Source organism: Dermochelys coriacea, chromosome 2 (genome assembly GCF_009764565.3).
Source record: "Dermochelys coriacea isolate rDerCor1 chromosome 2, rDerCor1.pri.v4, whole genome shotgun sequence".
In the NCBI taxonomy this organism is placed as follows: Eukaryota; Metazoa; Chordata; order Testudines; family Dermochelyidae; genus Dermochelys; species Dermochelys coriacea.
In genome coordinates this window covers 122818116-122838682 of record NC_050069.1, presented here as the reverse complement: position 1 = coordinate 122838682, position 20567 = coordinate 122818116, and the positions used below count along the sequence as shown (strand labels likewise).

Genomic DNA, 20567 nt, shown 5'->3' with positions numbered 1-20567 from the left:
AATCTGTGGCAGTCATAACTGAGCCCAAATAAGACTCTCCTTCCTCTTGCCTATTTTGTGCTACTGGGGAGTAGTAGGCTATAATTATTCTTTGTTCTTAGGAGCTGAGACTCAGGTGGAGCAGGGCATGGTGTCTAATCCAAATTCTTGAATTGTTTTAAGAGTTAAACTCTAAGAATTGGCACTATGACACACATGTAAGCATCTCCAGAACTTCTCAGTATGGAAGTGTTGGAGCCATGAAAAATTGCATCTTGCATTGCGGAACTTGAACTTTTACTATGTGGAATCAGCACAAGTATACAGTTTTATTTCTCTTTTTATGCATAATACATAAAAAGGGCTTTGTATATTAAAACAAAATTAAATCTAGTAGCCTCTTGTAGTTTGAACAGTTGTACTGTAGTTACATGGCCCAATCTCTAAAAATAGCCAGTTATTGGATGGAATAAATTAGTTACCATCTTAATATATGAGCATTATTAGAATTTTTTGTGGCGATTGACTCTTCGTACTATTCTTTCTAGTGAGAATATGAATGCTTTGAGAGGCTGGATGTTACTGTGGAACAAACATACAAGGCACACAGATTTGTATTTGACATATGGCTCATCTAATCACTATTTCTTTCCTGTTTCTGACCACATCTCACAAAGGTTATGATCACTGGGTTGTGAAATGTTAAATTTCATCCAATGTGTTTGATTCTTGTTTTCTGTGAAGCAATTTTAAAATGTTCTAGTTAAGAAATTAAAAAAAATTAAAACTAGTTTCTATAAAACATTAATTTTACTGAAAAATTCAGTGCATTATTGTCATAGAATTAATAGCCTTTAATACATATATAAAATACAGTTTCAGTAGCATTGATACTTGGTCCTTATTCAAGGAGATTGCCATTAGCTTGAATGGGAGTTTGCCTAAGTAAGAATTCAAGGATTTTGGGCTCTGTGCATGACAGACATACAGGATTGACTCCTCTTGGAGCTAACTGGCTTTGCGTCTGTGCGTTTCTTGTGTATCAGCAAGTAAGTGCACAAAATCATCTCTTTTTAGCATAATGTATTTGTTGTATATTAATAGGTAAATTGAGTGCCTACTTTAGAATAGAAGTGTCCTAATTAGTGAGAGTGTTGTACAAATTAGGAAGTGAAGATGTGTATGTAGCACCTAAATACCAAAAAAGAAAATAATTCTTGCTCTAAAGTGATTCTATCTCTTGTTGCAATGGAAGTTGTAGGGCATGCTATAAGTGCTTAGCAGGTAATTACAGTTGCCTTTAGTAAGCTTGACGTAAGATGGTCATTTTGGCTCTGCTCTTGTGCGTTTGAGGGGAGAATGAGAAACTTGTCCATTACCAGCCCAACCATGGTGATGTCACAGAAGTATTTATGCCCAGACAAACCTGATGGCAACATTAGAAGTACTGAAGAATTTCTCCATCTCTAGTCACTGCAGCCAGGTTGCAGGGTCTGCGTCCCCCTTAAGATCATCTGATGAGTAAACATATACTTGACGGCACCATTAAGCTGAAGAAGTGTGTATGCGTACAGTAGGACCAATCTGTGCATATCTCAGGTCAGAACTTAAACACTAAGATATATATGTATGCCTGTATACAAATCGATGAAAACAGTAACACTCCTGCATCAAGCTGAGAATGTGTATTCCCATATGTTAATGAAAATTTACCATGGAATTTAGAAACTTCTGAGAATTTTCTCACTAGTGGTCTGAGATTGCTTTCTTCTTAGGAAAGAGAGATACTTTCCAAATGAGAATATTGGAGATTGAGCACTGACCATCGCCTTGGAATGACCAGATAAACACCCAAGACTGAAGTGTAAGATGCGAACAACTTTATTAATATTATACTGAAAATAACCATTAAAACGCCTTTGCATTCTTTAATGCTGTTAGGATAGCATTTCTAATAAACCATTCTTAAGGAAATAAGTGTTGACAGATGAAATAAAAAATATACTGTAGTTTCAGGTTTGTTTATGGGTATTTGGAAGTAGGAGTAGTCTGTAATTTAGATAATTGCCTGCATTTATGAACATGCTTCATATTTTGTTCAGTATTCTAAATGAATGAATGACCTGGAAAATATAGTATGCAATGACCAATGGGTGGATCATGATGTCTTAGGATATAAGGAGTACTTTTACCCATATCTGAAAGTAGGTCACCACTGCAGAGCTCTTCTCCGGGTGATGCCATATAAACAGCTTCCTGTTGGGGGGGGGAACCAAACCCCCACAAATTAGTATCAGTGAATTTTTTTTTCTATCAGATAACAATTTGGTGGCAGGGAAGGGAATGGGGTTGTGGTGATACCCTTGCCTTTGCTGAAATACTTGCATGTACTTTGAGTTCATTCCAATCATATTTAACTTGCAACAACACAAATGTATTTTCAGATTTACAAAACATGTGACTAAGAGCTACTCCAGGAAACACGTATGCACAAGAGTAGTTTCACTTATCTGAATAGTCCTGTTTAGTATTGTTAGACTGGGAAGGTTGGCTTAGGGTCTGGGGGAATTTGACTGAGACAGGAGATGTAGGTACAATTCCCGTGTCAGACTTCCTGTGTGAATTTAAGCAAGTAATGTAATCTGCTCAGTGCCTCTGCTCCAGTTCTGGAAAATAGAATACTTCTCTACCTCACATGGGTGTTATGAGGATAAAATCCATTCATGATCATGAGGGGTTCAGCTGCATTGGTGATGATGGCCATGTGAGTGGCTGTTTAAAATGTAGTTTTCACATTATTATACAGTGCTGATTTATTTATTTTTGCAATGATATTGAAAATAAAGCTGTCTTCTTTCTGTTCTCTTGGTTTACATCAATATGCACGTGTAAACATTTGAATGTTTAAGAGGCAAGGTGTGATGATTCTGTTTTGTTTTTAAACTATATATTGCTCTTGTGTATTGGAGATATGCCAAGATTGAATTAATAAGCAGATATTACTTCAGGGGGAATTGTGTGTGCTTTGTTTGGCCTATTGTATTTAAATGAAGTAGAAGCATTGTTTCAAAATTTGGTACTAGTCATTCCAGACATTCGTTTTATGGTTTCATCAAGCTGCAGCCTAAAAAAAAAAGCACACATTTTCTTGGTTTACGAACTTCTTACACTAATGTGCTTGTTTCCAGATGTGTTGAGCACCAAAATTTCTAAGTCAATTACCATTGTTGTTAATCTTGCACCTCTAAAAATCAGGCCCTACTGTACTTTGCTGTTGTCATGATATTTACAATTTAATTAAAGGTTTTGTTCCTAAATGTTATGGACATGCAGTGTAACAGCATAGCAATGTTAGCCAAAAGAGTCTCAATTTATCTTCTTAAAGTGATTAAGTGGCGTTTTGCAAAAAACAAAAAAATACCAAAAAAACAAGAGTAAACATTTCCTACATGTTTAGCTTTAACAAACTACTATACTCTCTGGATTAAGGATTTTTTTCCTTGAAAATCTAAAGTATTTGTTTAAACCAGTAATACTGTGGTGTTTGGCTTCAGTACTTTGTTGTTAACCTAATCAGAAATAAATTTCAGAGAACAGCCTGTGAAGTAAATTAGACAGGGAGGTTTCCTTAGTATTTCCGGCAGTTTCCGGGATGCAAGGCAATTCAAAATAACTACTAAAAAACCCTGCGATTTGAGGAAATTACTGTGAATACAGACAAAAATGGCTAAAATTTGCCCTCTGTACTCAATCTCACCACAGCTTGTAAAGTCAGTTAAATTTAGACAATTTCAGGTCCTATGGAACAGCAAATAAGAAAAGTTTAAAGCAAGAGATGTTTGTGAAAAACTCTTTAAAGTAATTTTTGTTGACATTTCGTAGTCTTCTTTGTGAAAGGACTTTAAATAGTGCTGCTGATTTCATAGATTGATGTAAGATTATAAAATAACACTGCATTTAAAGAGAACTGGCATGGGCATATTTTAAGCTATAATATTGCATTTGCTTCAACAACATGGTCACTTTCAACAGCTTACTTTCTTATGAGGAACTCTGTTAGGATCATAAGGCAACCTGAATTTGTGCACTAAAATAACTGCTGTGCCTTGTGTGTGTGGTGTTATAACTCAATTCATAAATAGGATTTGCACTGTATTCTGAATAAAAGGAAGCTATACAGATATCCCAGTGACTTTCTAGCAGGGTTGCCTGTCCCTAAGCGTGTTTCTGACAGATATAATAAACAAGCAGACTTCATTGCTCACTTTTTGTCTGATCAGCCTTTAGACAAGAACCTTGGCAGTTAATGAAACTGATTTTTCTAAACTGCCAAAGGATAACCACCAAGTTTGTTACACAAGGTATTGTGTGGTATCTGCAAATTGTAAGAGACATTCTTCAACCTTCTCTGAAAAAACATTTAATCCATTTGCCGTCTATCTCCTAGATATTCCCCCCCCCCATCCTGCTTGGCTTCTTGCCAGCGGAATGTCAGTACATGTGCAATCTAAACCATTTGATGTTTACAAAAGGGGTGTCCATTTGCAATAGGAATATCAAGTTTAAGAGCTAATGTTAACCAATCTATATTTAATCTAATAAAATACCTTAAACACAGATTTTCTATAGAGAGTTAAGCTGCTTCATTCGTAAATACCATTGTTTGTTGTCCTTTTTTTCTTGTGTATGTACTGCCTGAATTGCTGAATACTTTTATTAACTGGAGGTTTTGACACATCAAATCAGGATTTACCTCAAATAGTCCAGTCCAGGTATTTCATTTATTTTGGATTGCATTATACAGCAGATATTTTAAAGTTTCTGGACTGTTTTTAAAATGGTTTTGAAGGATATTTACACTGTTGCTCAAAAAAAATCTGATTAAAATATGAAGGTACTTTCAGGCACAATAAAAATGCATTGCATACCTGGAATTATGGCGAGTGGTGGTTTTTTTTTTTTTTTTTTTTTTGAAAAACACATTCAGTCCTGTCACAAAGTAAGCATCTTGAAATGGCCCTATTAAGAAAAGGGAATGACACAGCAGAAGTCTTCTTAACTATCTGTGCCCTATTCTTTCTTGGTTGTTGATTCTTGAGTCTATCATAGGCATATTAAAGACTTCGTTTTGGATGTTCTGACCATCAGAAATTAGTTGAGAGGAGGGATTGTCAGTGAAGACCTATCTCAGAACTTGAAGTGCTAGGGACAGAGGGTGACGGTGCACTCCATTGGCTGAGGAGCATGTCGTCAATGGCAGTGTCCCTGTCCCAGTACTCTTTAATACGTAAACATCCATAACCCACATTTGGGCTGTTCCCTTCCACCCAAGCAAATTCTATGGAATATAAAATTGAAATATAGAAGGGCTGTACAGTTCAAACCAAGTGCATTCCTTATTTTATACCAAAATTTCCATTCATGCAAAACATCATAAAAATTAGAGTAAATTTACTATGTTGCTTCTCCAACACAAACAGAATAAAGAATTTTCCTACATTTTGGCTATAAATTTCTCCATAAATAAGGCACCTTTCAAATGATTTTGAAATCAAACATTTCATTTCAAACATTTCATTTTCAAACATTTGAAATGTATGTGATTTTAGAGCTATTAGGTCTGTACAAAAAAAACCAAAACAATGACGTTGAAATACTTGATCTTTCCCATGTCACACCTCAGATCTCCCCCGTCGACTTTGGTCCTCTGCAAATTCAGTTATGAGAGCAGTGATCTTTTGTTGGCATGGTGTGAATAATTGCCCTGACGGTCAGCTTGGAAAATATAAATGTTTTGGACCAGATTTAGAAAGTGGCATATACTAGGAACTGAGCATCAGTGTTGGAAAGCTCACTTAATTCTGGGGAGGAAACTGCAGTGTTGAAAGTGGCTATAATCTCTCCTCTATACCAGGCACCTGCGGGAGCAATGTTACTGCTTTGCTTTCCTCTGGGTAAATTTCTGTGGGACGTAAGAGGGAAGGCTGCTGCAGGCAGATATTTCTATACATCTCTGTCCCAGGATTGGTGAATCCTTTACCTATTAAAAATAACATGACAAACATTGTTTTCTTCAGAACAATTTTTATTTCTTATGGTTTATTTCCCATTGTTATTCCAAAGGAGGAGTCACTGAAGTCTGTCTGTCTGTCTTGTCTCTATGTAGGGTTTGTGTTGATTTCCATCCAAGGTAAATTTTCTTTCAAACTGTGGCTGGTGTCCAAAACAAAAATTGAAATGTTTCTGCCTCCTGGTCTGTTTGGCTGATTTTTCTAATATTTCACAGAGGTGTTCCTGTTTCTTCTTGAGGTTTCCATTGCTAAATAAATACAAATTTAAAACAAGACAAAAACAAAAGAGGAGTCAACTGCATATAATGGTGATAGCTTATTCATTTAAATATTGGAAGATACTCAGTAGGGTGAATATTTTGTTGTTGGGATACAGACCTGTCGCATCTTTTTCTGATTCATATCTGTGACCCAGTTTGGTAGTCACTGAAAATGGTATGATCTGGTATATTGCTGTTTGCAAGGGGATGTTCAAAATTACTTGCTGGTATTAGCCCGTATACTTGTAGGCGGCCACATGCTAAAAACCACAGCTCACGCTATTTTATGTATATATGAATGTATATAGCTGTTGTCCATGCTGTACTTACTGTGTGGGTGAATAGAAGACTTTACTTTCTTATACTATCACTCCAGCACCTTGCACATACGCTAATTCTATCTTTATTTAAAACGGGGCCGGTTTTCTTGCTTTTGGTTAGTATTGTATATTTGGCATGAGCTGTGTAATCTGTTTGGTGGTTAACAATGGGCACTTGTCTCTGAAAACAGGAGATAAGTTTTTGAGTTGAACAAAACAATTATGCTGCTATAGTAAGGATCTCATTGTATTCCTATTACAAGTACCAAGATGAGGTTTTTTTTTTTTCTTAATTTTTCTGTGTGGGATTTTTCTGTGTACGTGTCTTTGTGTGAATGCCTTCACATCCAGAAAATGTTTTAAATGCTCTAAATGTTTTGCCTCCTTTCCCTTCCCAATAATTTTCAATGCCCTTGTTTTGTGGTTGTCACTATTATTTTAGCTAGGGAGGATTGAAAATGAGTGTAGACCATCATTCACTGCTGCTACTTATTTATTAACATAGGCTGCTACCAAGGAGCATGAAGCTCTCCCACCATCAGCTTTGTTGGTGTGCTCAGCCCCTGTTTTGCCCCTGGAGAGAGACTGCTATGGGTAGAAAATAACCACTGGTCTCCTGCATGGCAGAGGAAATTACTGCTAAGTCATGGCATAAATCCTCCAGCTGTTAAGAGTTCATAATTTGTGTTGATTGACCTTGAACAAATTCTCAACCTAGAAGAAATCTTGTATTTGGTGTTGGTCTGATAAAAATCTGAGAACCTTTTAAAAACCATTTAAGTCTTCAGAGTCCTCATTTTTGCTAAGAAACTTTTCCTTAATATTTCTTTTCACTGGATTTAAATTTTCAAATATGTCCTCTGCTATAGTCTACCTACATTTTTGAGCGCACAACTTAACTTGGGGCCTTATTTCTTTTCCAAACCATTGAGCACCAGTAACTCCGTTTGATTTTAATAGGAGGAACATAGACCATAGAAGGGACCTTGAGAGATTATCTAGTCCAGTCCCCTGGAGTAAGGTAGGAGTAAGTATCCTCTTGACCAGTGCTTCTCAAGCTATCTGATGTGGGGGACTGGCCATCTTTTTTTCCAATGTGCAGACTGGCAGCCGATGCCTCACCGACCGGCACTGGTCCACAGACCACCACTTTGAGTAGCACTGATCTAGACCATCCCTGACTGGTGTTTGTCTGCTCTTAAAGATCTCCAGTGATAGATATTTCACAACCTCCCTAGGCAATTTATTCCAGTGCTTACTCACCTTGACAGTTAGAAAGCTTTTCCTAATGTCCAACCTAAACCCCTCCCTCCAGCTGCAATTTAAACCCATGTGCTCATCTTGCTTGGAAATCACATACTGGATTTTTGGCACTCAAAATTAGCAAATAGTTTTTGAAAATGTAGGTCTTAACATTTATTGCTTGTTGATCTCAATGAGATCAGTGGTATGGGGGAGAACCTCAGATTTTAAAAGTTGCTACTGTTCAAGAGGTTTATATCTGTTTTGAGAGGCTTACAGTTTTACTACACAGTATTCCATGTATTTTACTGGGACTTGGTTGCAAAGTAAAAATTGGTGCACAGTCAGGTCCAATACAATATAAATGGGAATATTAAGAACAACATGTAAATTAAGTATGGGAAAGATCCTGGCGAATGAAATAATATGCCAAAGCGTAATGAAAATAATATGGCACGTCCCACTGAAAAAACTGCAGAACTATTAGTTCTCCTAGTCAGAGCAACAATTCAGCTGGAAGGCTTCAACTGATATTAATGAATTCAGTATAATCAAAGGGAAGATGTTAAAAAAAATAGAAGAAAATTGCACTAAAATGCGGTATTTAAGTTAAACCCACAAAACAAGAAAAGTTAGAGGCTGAGGCTGCTATGCCAGTCTTCTATTCCTCCAGGCTTTTATTCGCAGCTGCATGGTAACGTTGCACAAGTACTAACACCCTAGAGTACATGAGGATAATAGATGAAGCACCTATTTCTGTATTAAAGTACAAGAGGGAAGACGGACAGCTTATCGGGATGTAGACTGAGCTGCATGAAGGCTTAACTGTTATGGGCCAAACACGTGTACCCGGTCTCTGAGATTTCACTTAGGAGGAAAAAAATGGCATTGTACCTGCAGTTCATGTGCATAAACATGGGTTTCTGACATAAAATTGGATTGCTTACTCTGTTTACATCAGTACCTTTAGGATGGTATAGTAGTTTCTTGTAGAAATTGTGCCTATGACTTGGAGTTGTTTAATTGTAAATAATTGAATACTTCAGTCTAAAGGTTGAAAATATCTAATATATAGATAATAGTGAGCAGCATAAAGATATATGAAGGTGAGGGAGAGAAGGACCATCTTTAGGGTTAAAGCAAAGGAGAAAACTTTTTAACTTGATTCACTTTACTGCTTAAGTGTCTAACACTATATTTTAGCAGCAGAACAGTTCTACAGTCTAATGTTGCACTGATTAGAAAATGCCATGGTAATTTTGTTTTTCATACAGATATTTGATTTGCAAAAGAGCAAGATCTGAAGTAGAATTAAATTTTTTTTGGCAGTTTATAATTTTCCCTCCTGTTAATACTTGCACAATACTGCAGTTAACCTGTTACAAAAACCTGCAAGAAAGTGAGGAACTTTTTTTTGAATAAGACATTGGTTTACATTTATATGCGTTCATTGCCTTCATTTTTTTTTTTTTGGTCTGTATAGACAAAAGGACACTTGTTTTCCTAGTCGTACTTGGCTAGAATGCAAATCGTCATAATAAAATAACTACTGTACTTGGAGAGTGGGAGCTTTAACAAATCAGGTAAATACTTAGAGTTCACAAGTCTTTTTTTCCCCCCCGTATGAAGTCCTTTTTTGAACATTTTAAAGTTTTCCCTCAAATATTGCCTTGAAGACAGTAGACAAAGTGCAGCACTGTTCTGTTTATAGTAGCTACAAAAAATACCTGTTTCCTCCATAAGTCATCAGAAATTATTGGAAGTATTTATTTTTCAGCAGAAATAACATTTTACTGTATTACTTTCAGACTTTTTTGAAAGAGGGTTATTTTGGTAACTTGCAGCTATATGTAACTATCAGCACTAATTATATATCTTCCTACTGTATTTTCCTTGCAGGAAATCCAGGACTGGTTTCAGAAAAAAGAACAAAGTACGAAGAAACTAATATTTATTTGGGCATAAGCTTTTGTGGGCTTAAGCCCACTTCATCAGATGCATGCAGTGGAAAATACAGTAGACAGATAGACACCCAACAGGTGTAGAGGGCTTCTGGGAGTGGATGGGTTATTACACAAAGTAAAAACTATTTCCCCATGCTAATATTCCCCCTGCTGTTACTCACACCTTCTTGTCAATTATCTAAATGATTATCACTACAAAAGTTTTTTTCCTTTCCTGCTGATAATAGCGTTATTATTAGAAATAGAAATTAGAAATTTATTATTATAAATCATTAGAGTTGGTATGGCAACACCCATTTTGTCATGTTCTCTTGTGTGTGATTTTCCACTGCATGCATCTGATGAGTGGGCTTTAGCCCACGAAAGCTTATGCCCAGATAAATTTGTTAGTCTCTAAGGTGCCACAAGTACTCCTCGTTCTTTTTGTTGATACAGACTAACATGGCTACCACTCTGAAACCAAGCCCAATATATTACAGTATGCAGATAAGGCATCACCTACTAAGCCAAAGCAGTTTGTTAAACAATTTGTTAAACTTGGTTTTGACCACATCAGGCTAAAGCTAATCTTGATCCGGCTTGTTTGTCCAGGGCCAAACCTTGTTATAACCGTATTAAAAGCAATTAGTCAACCCAGCCTGTGCTATTAAAATGGTTGCTCTGTCCATGGACATGGGGCATCATACTTCCAATCTTGATATTGTTCAACAAAATATCAAAATGCATCTACTATTAGTGTGCTTTACATTTAAAAATACAGTAATTAAACCAGAGAACTTAAGTGTCTCTAAAACAAATAAAAGAGCACATCACCAATAAAACATTTTTTTTTTCACATTTGGGATAGTTTCCAAGTAAAGTGAAGCTGTTTTTTGCAGGTGGCTTTTAAGTGCGATAAGTGCTGATGCATATTGCTACAGAAAGATTCACACTGGAAGTCCTCTATCTGCAAGAGACATTGGCAAAACAAGCTTTCCAACACTTGACACTGTGCATCCTATTCTGAACTTTAATGCCCTCCTTTATGAGTATGGTCTTGGAGCTTTTTGGCTTAAAATACTTAAATCTGGTGTCAGTTACAAGATGGCCAGAAGTCCACTAGGACAAAAGTGCAGTGATCTGACAGCAAAGACAGACATCAATAACTTTTGTTTAATCCTCACCTGGATTTTGGTTTGAACCGATCTAGACAAAACACTCTGGATCTGATTTCCACTTACCAGAACTGGCTAGTCCCCACATTGGAGTATTAAGAATTAGGATCAGGATTGCCCTATCAATAGTTTAAGTTGGGGGGGAAACCCCCAGACCTTACTTAGTTTCTTGCATGAGTTGTCATCTTCGTATTGTTTCACACCACTTCTAGACTAATGCATGTTAAGAATGGATGAAATGGAATGGCTGGGGGGGCACGTGATTCAAAGAAAGCAAAAGCTGAAAACAGACCAAAAAATCAATCTTGTATAGTTAAACATTTCCTTAAATATTCCCTCCATTTTTTTTCAGTAAATAGAGCTCCCAAAATTTTAGTAATTGTGTGGAGTGGAAGGTATCCGCTTTTGTTCAGCCATTTAATATCCTTTGCTCCTCAATCTCATTAAGAAAAAGATTGAAACTTTACTGTACCTAGCAAGTTGTAAACTTATGTCAGTTTAATCACTGTTCTGATTACAGCATTCATTGACAGCTACCACACTGAAATAAAAAGGGGGTGGAGGGGGAGGGTAATGAGAAGTTCTAGGACTAACTGTGATACTGTATCTCAGAGCAGGACCACATCAATCTGCATTGTGTGAGATTACCAGACAGTAAATCAGCTGTGCTGTGTTTAAAGCCAGAAACCAGTAGCATTTGCACTTGCTGCCTGTTTCCCACTCATTGTAAAACCATGCCCTATCACTTGATAGACCTGGAAAGGAAGTGCAAAGGAAGTGAATGCCACTGCTGGTTCAGAATGTTCCAGTGTGGTTGGAAAGTTTGAGAAACAGCCCGGGTGAGAAGAACAAGACCTTATTGACAGGGTTCAATCCTGGTTAGGTCTGTTTCACATCACTTTCTAAATCACAGCATTCCGTTTCTCCCCTTACCCTCCCTCCAAGCCCCTAGGCTCACGCTCTCTCTCTGGGTCTCTAGCACTCTCACCTCTGCCTTTTTTTTTTAAACAGGTTATGCAGCCAAGGCAGAACACTGAGCACTTTTTTATTTTTTTCATCTTGGGGGAATTAAAAAATGTGTAAATTACAGGTCTGCTTGCTTCTAAAAACCCTCTCATACTTCTCAGGACTTTTCTACTGTAAATTTTATATTGTGAATGCTTTTTCTGTTGAGTCTTATTCCTGTTGTTTGATTTATGGAACCACAGATTATTCCAACATTTCCGTTGGTGGCATGGCAGACCTGGCTTGTCATGTGCCAAATTAACCAGCATCATAATTTGATTTTTGTCTGACTCTGAGCGTTTAAAAGCTGAATGCATGTATATCATGTATATAATAGAAGAAATATGTATATGCCAAGAGTCATTTTATTTTTTCCTGTCTCTCCACACTGGTCTATAAAAGCCTATAAAACAGAATATTTAGGTCACAGTCATAAGAAAAGCTGCTGGAGTTTTAAATGAACCACAGAACGTGTCCCTTGTAAACCACACCCTGTCATTTTGCATGGATTTATGCACAACTTCAGTATCAATATAGTAAACATACTCTACTGGCAACCCTGTCATTTGAGAGCCTCCTAGTGCATCTCAAGTTCCAAATTCAGCAACAAGGTTTACTTACTATTTTTTACCCTCCTCTAGGCTGTCATTAAATGAAAGATCAAGTAGCACAATTTGCTGGACTGAAAATGTCTTTAAAAATGGGACTAAATGAACGTATGTGTTCACTTTACTGTAGATAGTGTCTTTGGCCTTACCCTGCAAAGACCTATGCACATTGTAAATTTTGTGTGTGAGTAGTCCCATTGACTTTAAGGAATCACTACAGCAGGTTAATTAACTTCAGTAAAACAATTTGTATAGGTAAAGTTCAGTACCCACATACATTTTTTGCATGATTGGGGTGATTGGTTATCTTTTTAAACAAATAATGAATGTGAGAATAACTATAGGAAGAAGGGAAATTTGCAGGGAATGGATGCCCAGTTAATTTTCTATATGGCTTGTGACTTTTTTTATATTGTTTAGAGACATTTTTCTATCATTGTGATAATGCCAAGTTTAATACAATGATTTATAGTTAGTGGTAATCCTATCAGTGATGATGAACAAGATGAAATTAACCCCTCCCCGCCCCCAAAAAAGGCAAAATCAGAAAAACCCAGAAACACGCACACCACAAATATAGTTTTTACATTCATGTTTGTACATTGGAATATAGGTCTTGATAGAGGCATTTTGAGAAACCAAACCAATGAAGTAAATAGAATTTAAAATAAAAGGCCTAGTCCACGTTCTGTCACAGACATGGAAGCATTAATATTATATGGAACGATCAGTGGTGCTTAAGATAGAGGCCCATTGGTAAAAAAACATGCAGTGTCTCTGGTCAGTATTCTCTCTGACGGCCCCACGATTTTTAATTTTCTTCCTCCTCCTGATCTCTGAAATAGTCCAAATCTGATGTACACAGCAAAACATCTCCTTCTCCTCGAGGCATTAAAAAAGTTGGAGTTCGGTGTAAGGCTTAAGGAGAGGAGGGACAGAAGCTTCTAAGTTACTGCTGATGGATTATCTTAAACCATACTGCTAGTTAAACTTAAAAATTGGGTGCCCTTTTGTTGTTGTTTTAAATGAAATGTATGCTTTTATCCAGTAGATTCTGATTCAAAATATTTTAAAGACCATAGTGAATCTAAATCTTCCATGCCCAGTCACTGTTTCTAACATTTTCCTATCTCTTTCTTTTCCCAGGATGGCTCGTACTTGGCTGAGTTCCTGCTGGAAAAGGGCTATGAGGTGAGTAACTCAATGACCGACTGCAGGCTGATGGAAACACTTGGATACAGCAACCTCTAGCTTCCTTTGCTGCTGTCCTCCTTTGCATGTGTTTTCCACTCAGCCTTAGATAACAAATCAAAACTCTAGTAAAGAATGTGCAGCCTAGCCTGTAATCTTGCCAGCTTATTGTACTATTTATCATCTAGTGTCCACTGGTGGATTCTCTCTCCTCCTCTGGGTATATCTGCTTTGCATGCTTCCCGCTAACTTAGATAAGCGGCAACTTGTGAAAGCCAAAGAATTAGGGAATAATTTATGATGTAATGCACCACATTTTAAAAAACAAACAAACAAAAAAAATACTCCCAGTGGAATAACTTTTAATTTTGAAATTGCACTAAGCAATAAAAACCTTGCTAATCCATGGCAGGCTCATTCTGAAAATTTAAACCTGGAGGTTGCTTTCTAATAGGCATTCTGGGTTCTTTATGGAGGTTTAGACTGGAGTGTAGTATTGGGCAGGGGTTTTTGTTTTTAACTTTCTCAGATTTATGACTTCTGTGCTAAGAATTTGAGCCTTGTTTACTAAACTTGATGCAACCAAATGCGTGAGACTTGTCATTTTGCATCTTTTGTCCTTGAGTTTGGACTCTAATGTAAGCTGTGAAGTGACTTGGACTTTGACAGGCTTAAGTACAAGGAAAATAAAGATCTATATTTTTTTGTCACATGCCTATCCCAGGGATTATACCGCAGTAATGTTCCCTCTGATGTCAGCAATGCCAAGGTCACAGTTACTGTATCCTACAATACACAATTACTTGGTACTGTTGTGACTATAAAGCCACAGGTCTTTGTCTGCTCAATAGTGAAAAGCTGTCCTATAGCCTTAATCGTACAACAGAGAGAGAGAGAACCCTTATTAGCTTGTAGCCCATCCCCTAGTAATGCAGTATTGTTTCATTCTTTTTTTTTGATTCAGTCTAATGTTAAGTGTCTAGGGAGACTGGGCTTCCACTACTTTCCTTTGAAAATTATTGCACAGCTTAATAGACCTCACCATAAGAAAACTTTTTTCATGATATATCCATCCTAAATTGTTTTCTTCATTTCATGTGGTCACTCCTAGGTAATTCTATCATCTCTACCAACTTGGTTATTCTTCACCTGTCCTTCTGAGTGTTTATGCATCTTTTGCATTCTTTCACAGTACTCGGTTCTTTTTGTGCCTTCTTTTTTGGAGCAACATCTGCTAGGAATAATTCAAATTCTGGGACAAGGAGACCTGTGTAGTTTCTACAATAGTGATTTTCACTGTTGTGTATGTTGGCAGTTAATAGTTTTCTCTGCTTGTCTCCCTTTCCCAAATGGAAAGGGACTCTACACTTTTTTAGCGTAGGCAGCATCGGCCTTCCCTCCTACATTTCTTACAGATAAAATCGTGCACTCTGGCCCTGTTCACACTGGTACCAGAACTGTGCAGGCTATAACCACATTTAAACATGATTGTTTCCCCCAGGTTTTTAGCACACTTCTCTGAGTAGTGTAGAAAGTGTTTTTTATGAGACCCATTCTAACTTCTTTTTCAAGTGCTGGCCCCATGTGTATTCCACATGTGGGTATGCATGTGCACTATGTGCCTGAGTACAGAAATTTTCACAAATAGTGTCCGTTAGCCTGCATATGTGCAATAGGTCTCCTTGTGGTCCTGAGTGAGGGTATAAGAACCAGTGCTGGCTGGCGCCTCTCCAGTTCTTTCTTACTGCCGCATGGCCTAGTAGGAATCCTGTGTCCTCTCTTCCTTCAGCTTCTTTCTAGAATGTCAATATAACCGTAAATAGTTTTTATTCTGCTTAGTTCATGCATTTTTGTTGCTGGCTTCCTTGCACCCACTTCTAGTCTAAGGCCTTGCTTGTCAATCACCCATGTGTGGAATACAGATAGAGACCAGCACTTGAAAAAGAAATGGAGGTTACTTACTGTGATTGGAAATTCTTCAAGATGTGTGGTCCCTATCTGTCTTCCACTTCCTGCCTACATTCCCCTCTGCTTCAGATCTTGTTGGATTTGTGGTCAGGGTGGGCATGGGTGCACATGTGTGAGCCAACAGGTACTGCTTGTGAGAATTTCTGGGCTCAGGCATGTGGCACTCATGTGTACCCGCATGTGGAATACAGATAGGGGCCATGCATCTCAAAGAACTTCCCCTGAGGGTGAATATCATTCTTATCTGCATAGGTACTTCATCACAGTATCTGAGTGCTACATTATCTGTGCTGAAAACTAGCCTACCTCAGTGGTTCATAGTATAGTATTCTAACACCATTTTTGGATGAAAACATCTCTAGCCATACAGAAACTGTTAAACTAAAGCTTGTAGGTGGCATATTTCTGATCATCCTATTGTGGACATGGCTCTTTATGTATTCTGCAGTGTGATTACAAAGGCAAACTAATTTCCAACACAATTTAATAAATACACTAGTATTAAACACCCATTGAAAAATGCTATGCTGTCTTTGGGTTTTTTGTTTTTGTTTTTAATCCCATCGTGCATAAATAGAATTGGAGATGCCATATGAGGAAGAAATCTCTTCTGGTAGGATTGAAGTCTTTATCGTCCTGTAGGTCTTAAAAAAACTGGTGAAAATGCATATTTTCTTTCTGGCCCTCAGTAACATTGGCCAAATTGGCCAAACTAATTTTTTAATGTGTCAGAAAAATTAACTTACTATTTATAAGGGGATTTTAAAGTGAAACTTACCATGTAAATGGCAATTGTTAATATTCTATCATTGGCTAAAATTTGGTATGCTATATCTATAGTTTTAAACTTTCTAACATTTATTATAACTATTTGGATAATAGTTGATGTCATCTGACTTATGATGTCAAAAACAATGTCACCTCATACACATTCATGCAGATAAACAAGCTGATATTTGATTGTAATGGAAATGAGTTCCCTTCAAGCAAATGAATAAGGAAATTTACTTTGTTCCAATCTTAGATCATGCTGTTGAAAGTGGAAGGGTGGGGAGAAGTACATTGGTATGAGCTGAGATTAAGGATGGTAGCATTCTTTATTACAGTATAAAGTCCTTTTAAAAACGTATTTGTTACTGATTCAGGACCTAATAAGCACTCGCACATGCATACCTTTCAACACATGAATAGTGACATTGATGTCAATGGGATTGATTACTTGTATACTTAGTTATACAAGTGCTGAAGTGCTTTGTTGGATCTTGGCCTTAATGGCAGTGCCATATATGGCCATCTGGGATACCTGGGTATGATTCCTGGTGCTGGTCTATTGTTAAAGACTTAGAATGCTGTGCAAGCTTGTACTCTCTGCTCCTTTAGGGCAGGAATTACCTAGAATCTCTCAACTGCAATCACTCTGACCAATTAAGAAATAGACATAGATAGGGGGTTCCATCCAGTTATTGTCTGTGAAGGGGATATTAGCTGAGCTGCAGGGCTTCAAGGATAGGACTGTAATGCATGGGGGAATACCCTTTGCTTCAGTACATAGAAAATAAAACCAAATGCGTGTTTCTATGGGAGATGCTGGTAGATAATGCTTTAGCATTGTACCAGTGCTTTTCGAAAATACAGATAGGGATCTCACATACAGCTGATCTTAGACAATTCTAACTTTTACAAGCCTAATGTTCTCAACTGTGATTTAAGTATGCTATTTTTTTTTATGCATGCTTGTTTTTGGAGTGGTGCTTTCTTGTTGCAGTGTTTCTAGCCTTGTACCATATTCTCTCCATTCAGATTAATGTAATTCTTCTTTGAGTACTTGCTCATGGTCATTCTATGTCAGGTGTGTGTGCTTGCCACATGCACTGGTGCTAGAAGTTTTTCCCCCAGTGGTATCCAAGGGGGGCCGGCTCTAGCGCCCTCTGGAGTCGCGCACCTATGTGCTGATATAAGAGGTGCCACCACTGCCCCCTTCAGTTCCTTCTTGCCACCATTGACGGTGCTGGAACATCCTCTTGCATTGGCAAGTGGTTATGCTAATGGTGGTTTCTCAGTCATCTTTACAATCCATCCTGGAATACTTGGAATACATCTAAAGCACCAAGGGCTGGCATTCTCATTGATCAAGGTGCACCTGGTAGCTATTTGGCCTTCCACCCTCCTATCCAGATAAGTCTTCTCATATGCAATGATCATCAGATTTCTTAAGGGCCTGGAAAGGCTCTCCCCGCAGGTCCATGATCCGGTTCCCTAGTGGGACCTCAACCTAGTTCTGTCTACGCTCACTGGTCCTCCCTTCGAGCCCCTGACATTCTGCTCTCTCCTGCATCTGTCATGGAAGATCGTCGTCCTTGTAGCCATCACTTTGGCAAGATTAAGGCTCTAACTTCCGAACCCCAGTATATGGTGTTCTACAAGGACAAGGTCTAGCTGTGCCCTCACCCAGCCTTCCTGCTAAAGCTGGCTTCACAATTCCATGTCAATCAGGACATCTTCCTGCCAGTCATCTTCTCAAAGCTGCACAATTCCAACAAGGAGCAGCGTCTGCATACTTTGGATATCAGACATGCCCTGGCTTTCTACCTTGAATGAACCAAGCCTGTGCACAGGTCTTAAGTTTTCATTGCAGTGGCTGACAGAATGAAGGGTCTCCTGGTGTCATCTTAGAGAATTTTATCCTGGATCACATTCCTGCTACGAGCAGGCAAAGGCTACACCTCCGCAGTTGGTGACAGTGCATTCAATAAGAGCGCAGGCATCATCAGTTTTTCTGACACATGTCCTGATCCAGGACATCTACAGGGCCACAATGTGGGCGTCTGTCCATACCTTCGCGACCCTCTATGCCATCGCCCAGCAGGCCCAAGATGATGCTGGCTTTGGCAGAGCAGTGTTAAAATAGACATGTCTATGAACTTCTGCCCACCTCCAGAGGCACTGTTTGTGAGTCACCTGACATGGAATGGACATGAGCAAGCAGTTGAAGAAAAAACTGTTGCCTACCTCTCGTAACTGTTCTTTGAGTTGTGTTGCTCATGTCCATTCCACTACCTGCCCTTCTTCCCCACTGTCAGTTCTGGCAAGAAGGAACTGAAGTGAAGCGGGGGGTAGCTGGCAGCACCCCTTATATGGACGCATATGCTCATGACTCCAGAGGGCACTAGAGCTGGCCCTATGGATACCACTGGGGGAAAACTTCAGGCACTGGTGCATGTGGCGAGCACACACACATACCTGACATGGAATGGATATGAGCAACACATCTCGAAAAACAGTTGAGGTAGGTAACCATTTTTTATGCACATCAGATAGAGATGAAACTGGTGTGAGCAGACAGCAACTTGTCTGTCCATGTTCCTTTAATGTAACGTCATCAAATCTCGGTATAAGAAATGGTGCTAGGCTTCCAAATAGGAATCTTAGTATTGTATGAAATCGCTAATCTGTACTGGTAATTAGGAATTTCAGTTCCAGTGGGGGTGAGTGGTGTTTTGTTACAAACTGTTGCTTTGTTTTTTAGTCATTTTGTTTTCATATATAGAGATTTAGCCTCTATACTGTCTCACCATTGGAGACTAATAATTATTTTGTAAGAACTATTAATATACACAGTATTGTACAAAATATAAATGACACAGTTCCTGTCCCAAGGCTCTTACAATGTAAATATTGTTTTCCATTATAATTAGGAACATAAGATTCAGCTCAGATTAGTGATTTGTAGCATTCCCTCTCAACCAACTAGCTTCATTCTCTTTCTAGACTTTTCAGGACTCTAATTGTTTTTGCCTCTGAGCCCTTTTTATTTATGGTATATCCTTTTTGAGATAGTAACCAGAACTGAATGCAATATCCCAGGTGATCATTCAATATTGATTTATATAACAGAATTATACTAGTCAGGAAGTAATACTGGGAGTTATTCCATATGCATTTTGTTTGTTGCTATACTTTGAGAAATAGTTTTAATTGAGCTTTCAGCAATGATTGTCAGCTCTCTTCTATGATGGTTGCAGTTAACTAAGAATCCAGTAATGGACAAGCATGGGTCAGATTATTCCTTCCAGTGTGTTACACCTTGCTTTTCTCAGCACATAATTCTTCTGCTTTGATGCCCATTCACCTACCTTTGTTAGGTCCCTCAGAAATTCCTCAGTCTTCTGTAATTTTGCATTATCGGCAAACATTTTCACATTGTTGCTCCTTTCTTTTACCAGAGAATTGATTTAATACCCCCAGTCCTAGTGAAGAATATTAGGTTACAATACTTTTTGATATGATTTGGAGGGTGACCACTTATTCCCACTTTTATGTTTTTATTTTTATTTGTCCATTAGCTAGTTTCTAATCCATAACATCACCTCTTGCCCTGTGACTACTTAATTTCCTTAATGTGAGGGACTTTGCTGAAGACTTCTTGAAAGTTCAAATAACACACGCCAGCCCATTCCTCTTTATTTTGTTGAAATATTCAAAGAAATAGAATTAATTTTCCTTTACAGAAATCATACTAGTGTGTATCATATCAAGTTGAACTAGGTATTTTTAAATTCTGCTTTCAAAGGTTACTTCAATCAAATTACCTGTGCATTTTATAGTACCTTCTTGGGGATTTCTGTAGAACCAACTTCTTCTTTCAGGAAAAAATATATTCCTTTTCAGTAAAATGGAAAGCGAATGTACTTTTTTAAAAACACATGAAATCTTAACAATTTACTCAGCTTTATTGTTTATAAAAGTCTCTTTCAGTCTAACAGTAAAATCAGCCACAACACTTTTTTTAAAAAAATCAGTCCCTA

General features: G+C 37.9%; 1 protein-coding gene across 6 annotated transcripts in view; it reads left to right on the top strand.

The window, feature by feature from the left end:
• The window catches only part of GMDS (GDP-mannose 4,6-dehydratase), a 565099-nt gene that overhangs the window by 101021 nt on the left and 443511 nt on the right, over window positions 1–20567 (top strand). For all 6 annotated transcript variants that reach the window (XM_038392525.2, XM_043508396.1, XM_043508397.1 and 3 more), the window contains one exon: window positions 13750–13794. In XM_038392525.2, coding sequence (XP_038248453.1) covers window positions 13750–13794 — 45 coding nt within the window. The remainder of the gene's footprint in view (window positions 1–13749; window positions 13795–20567) is intronic.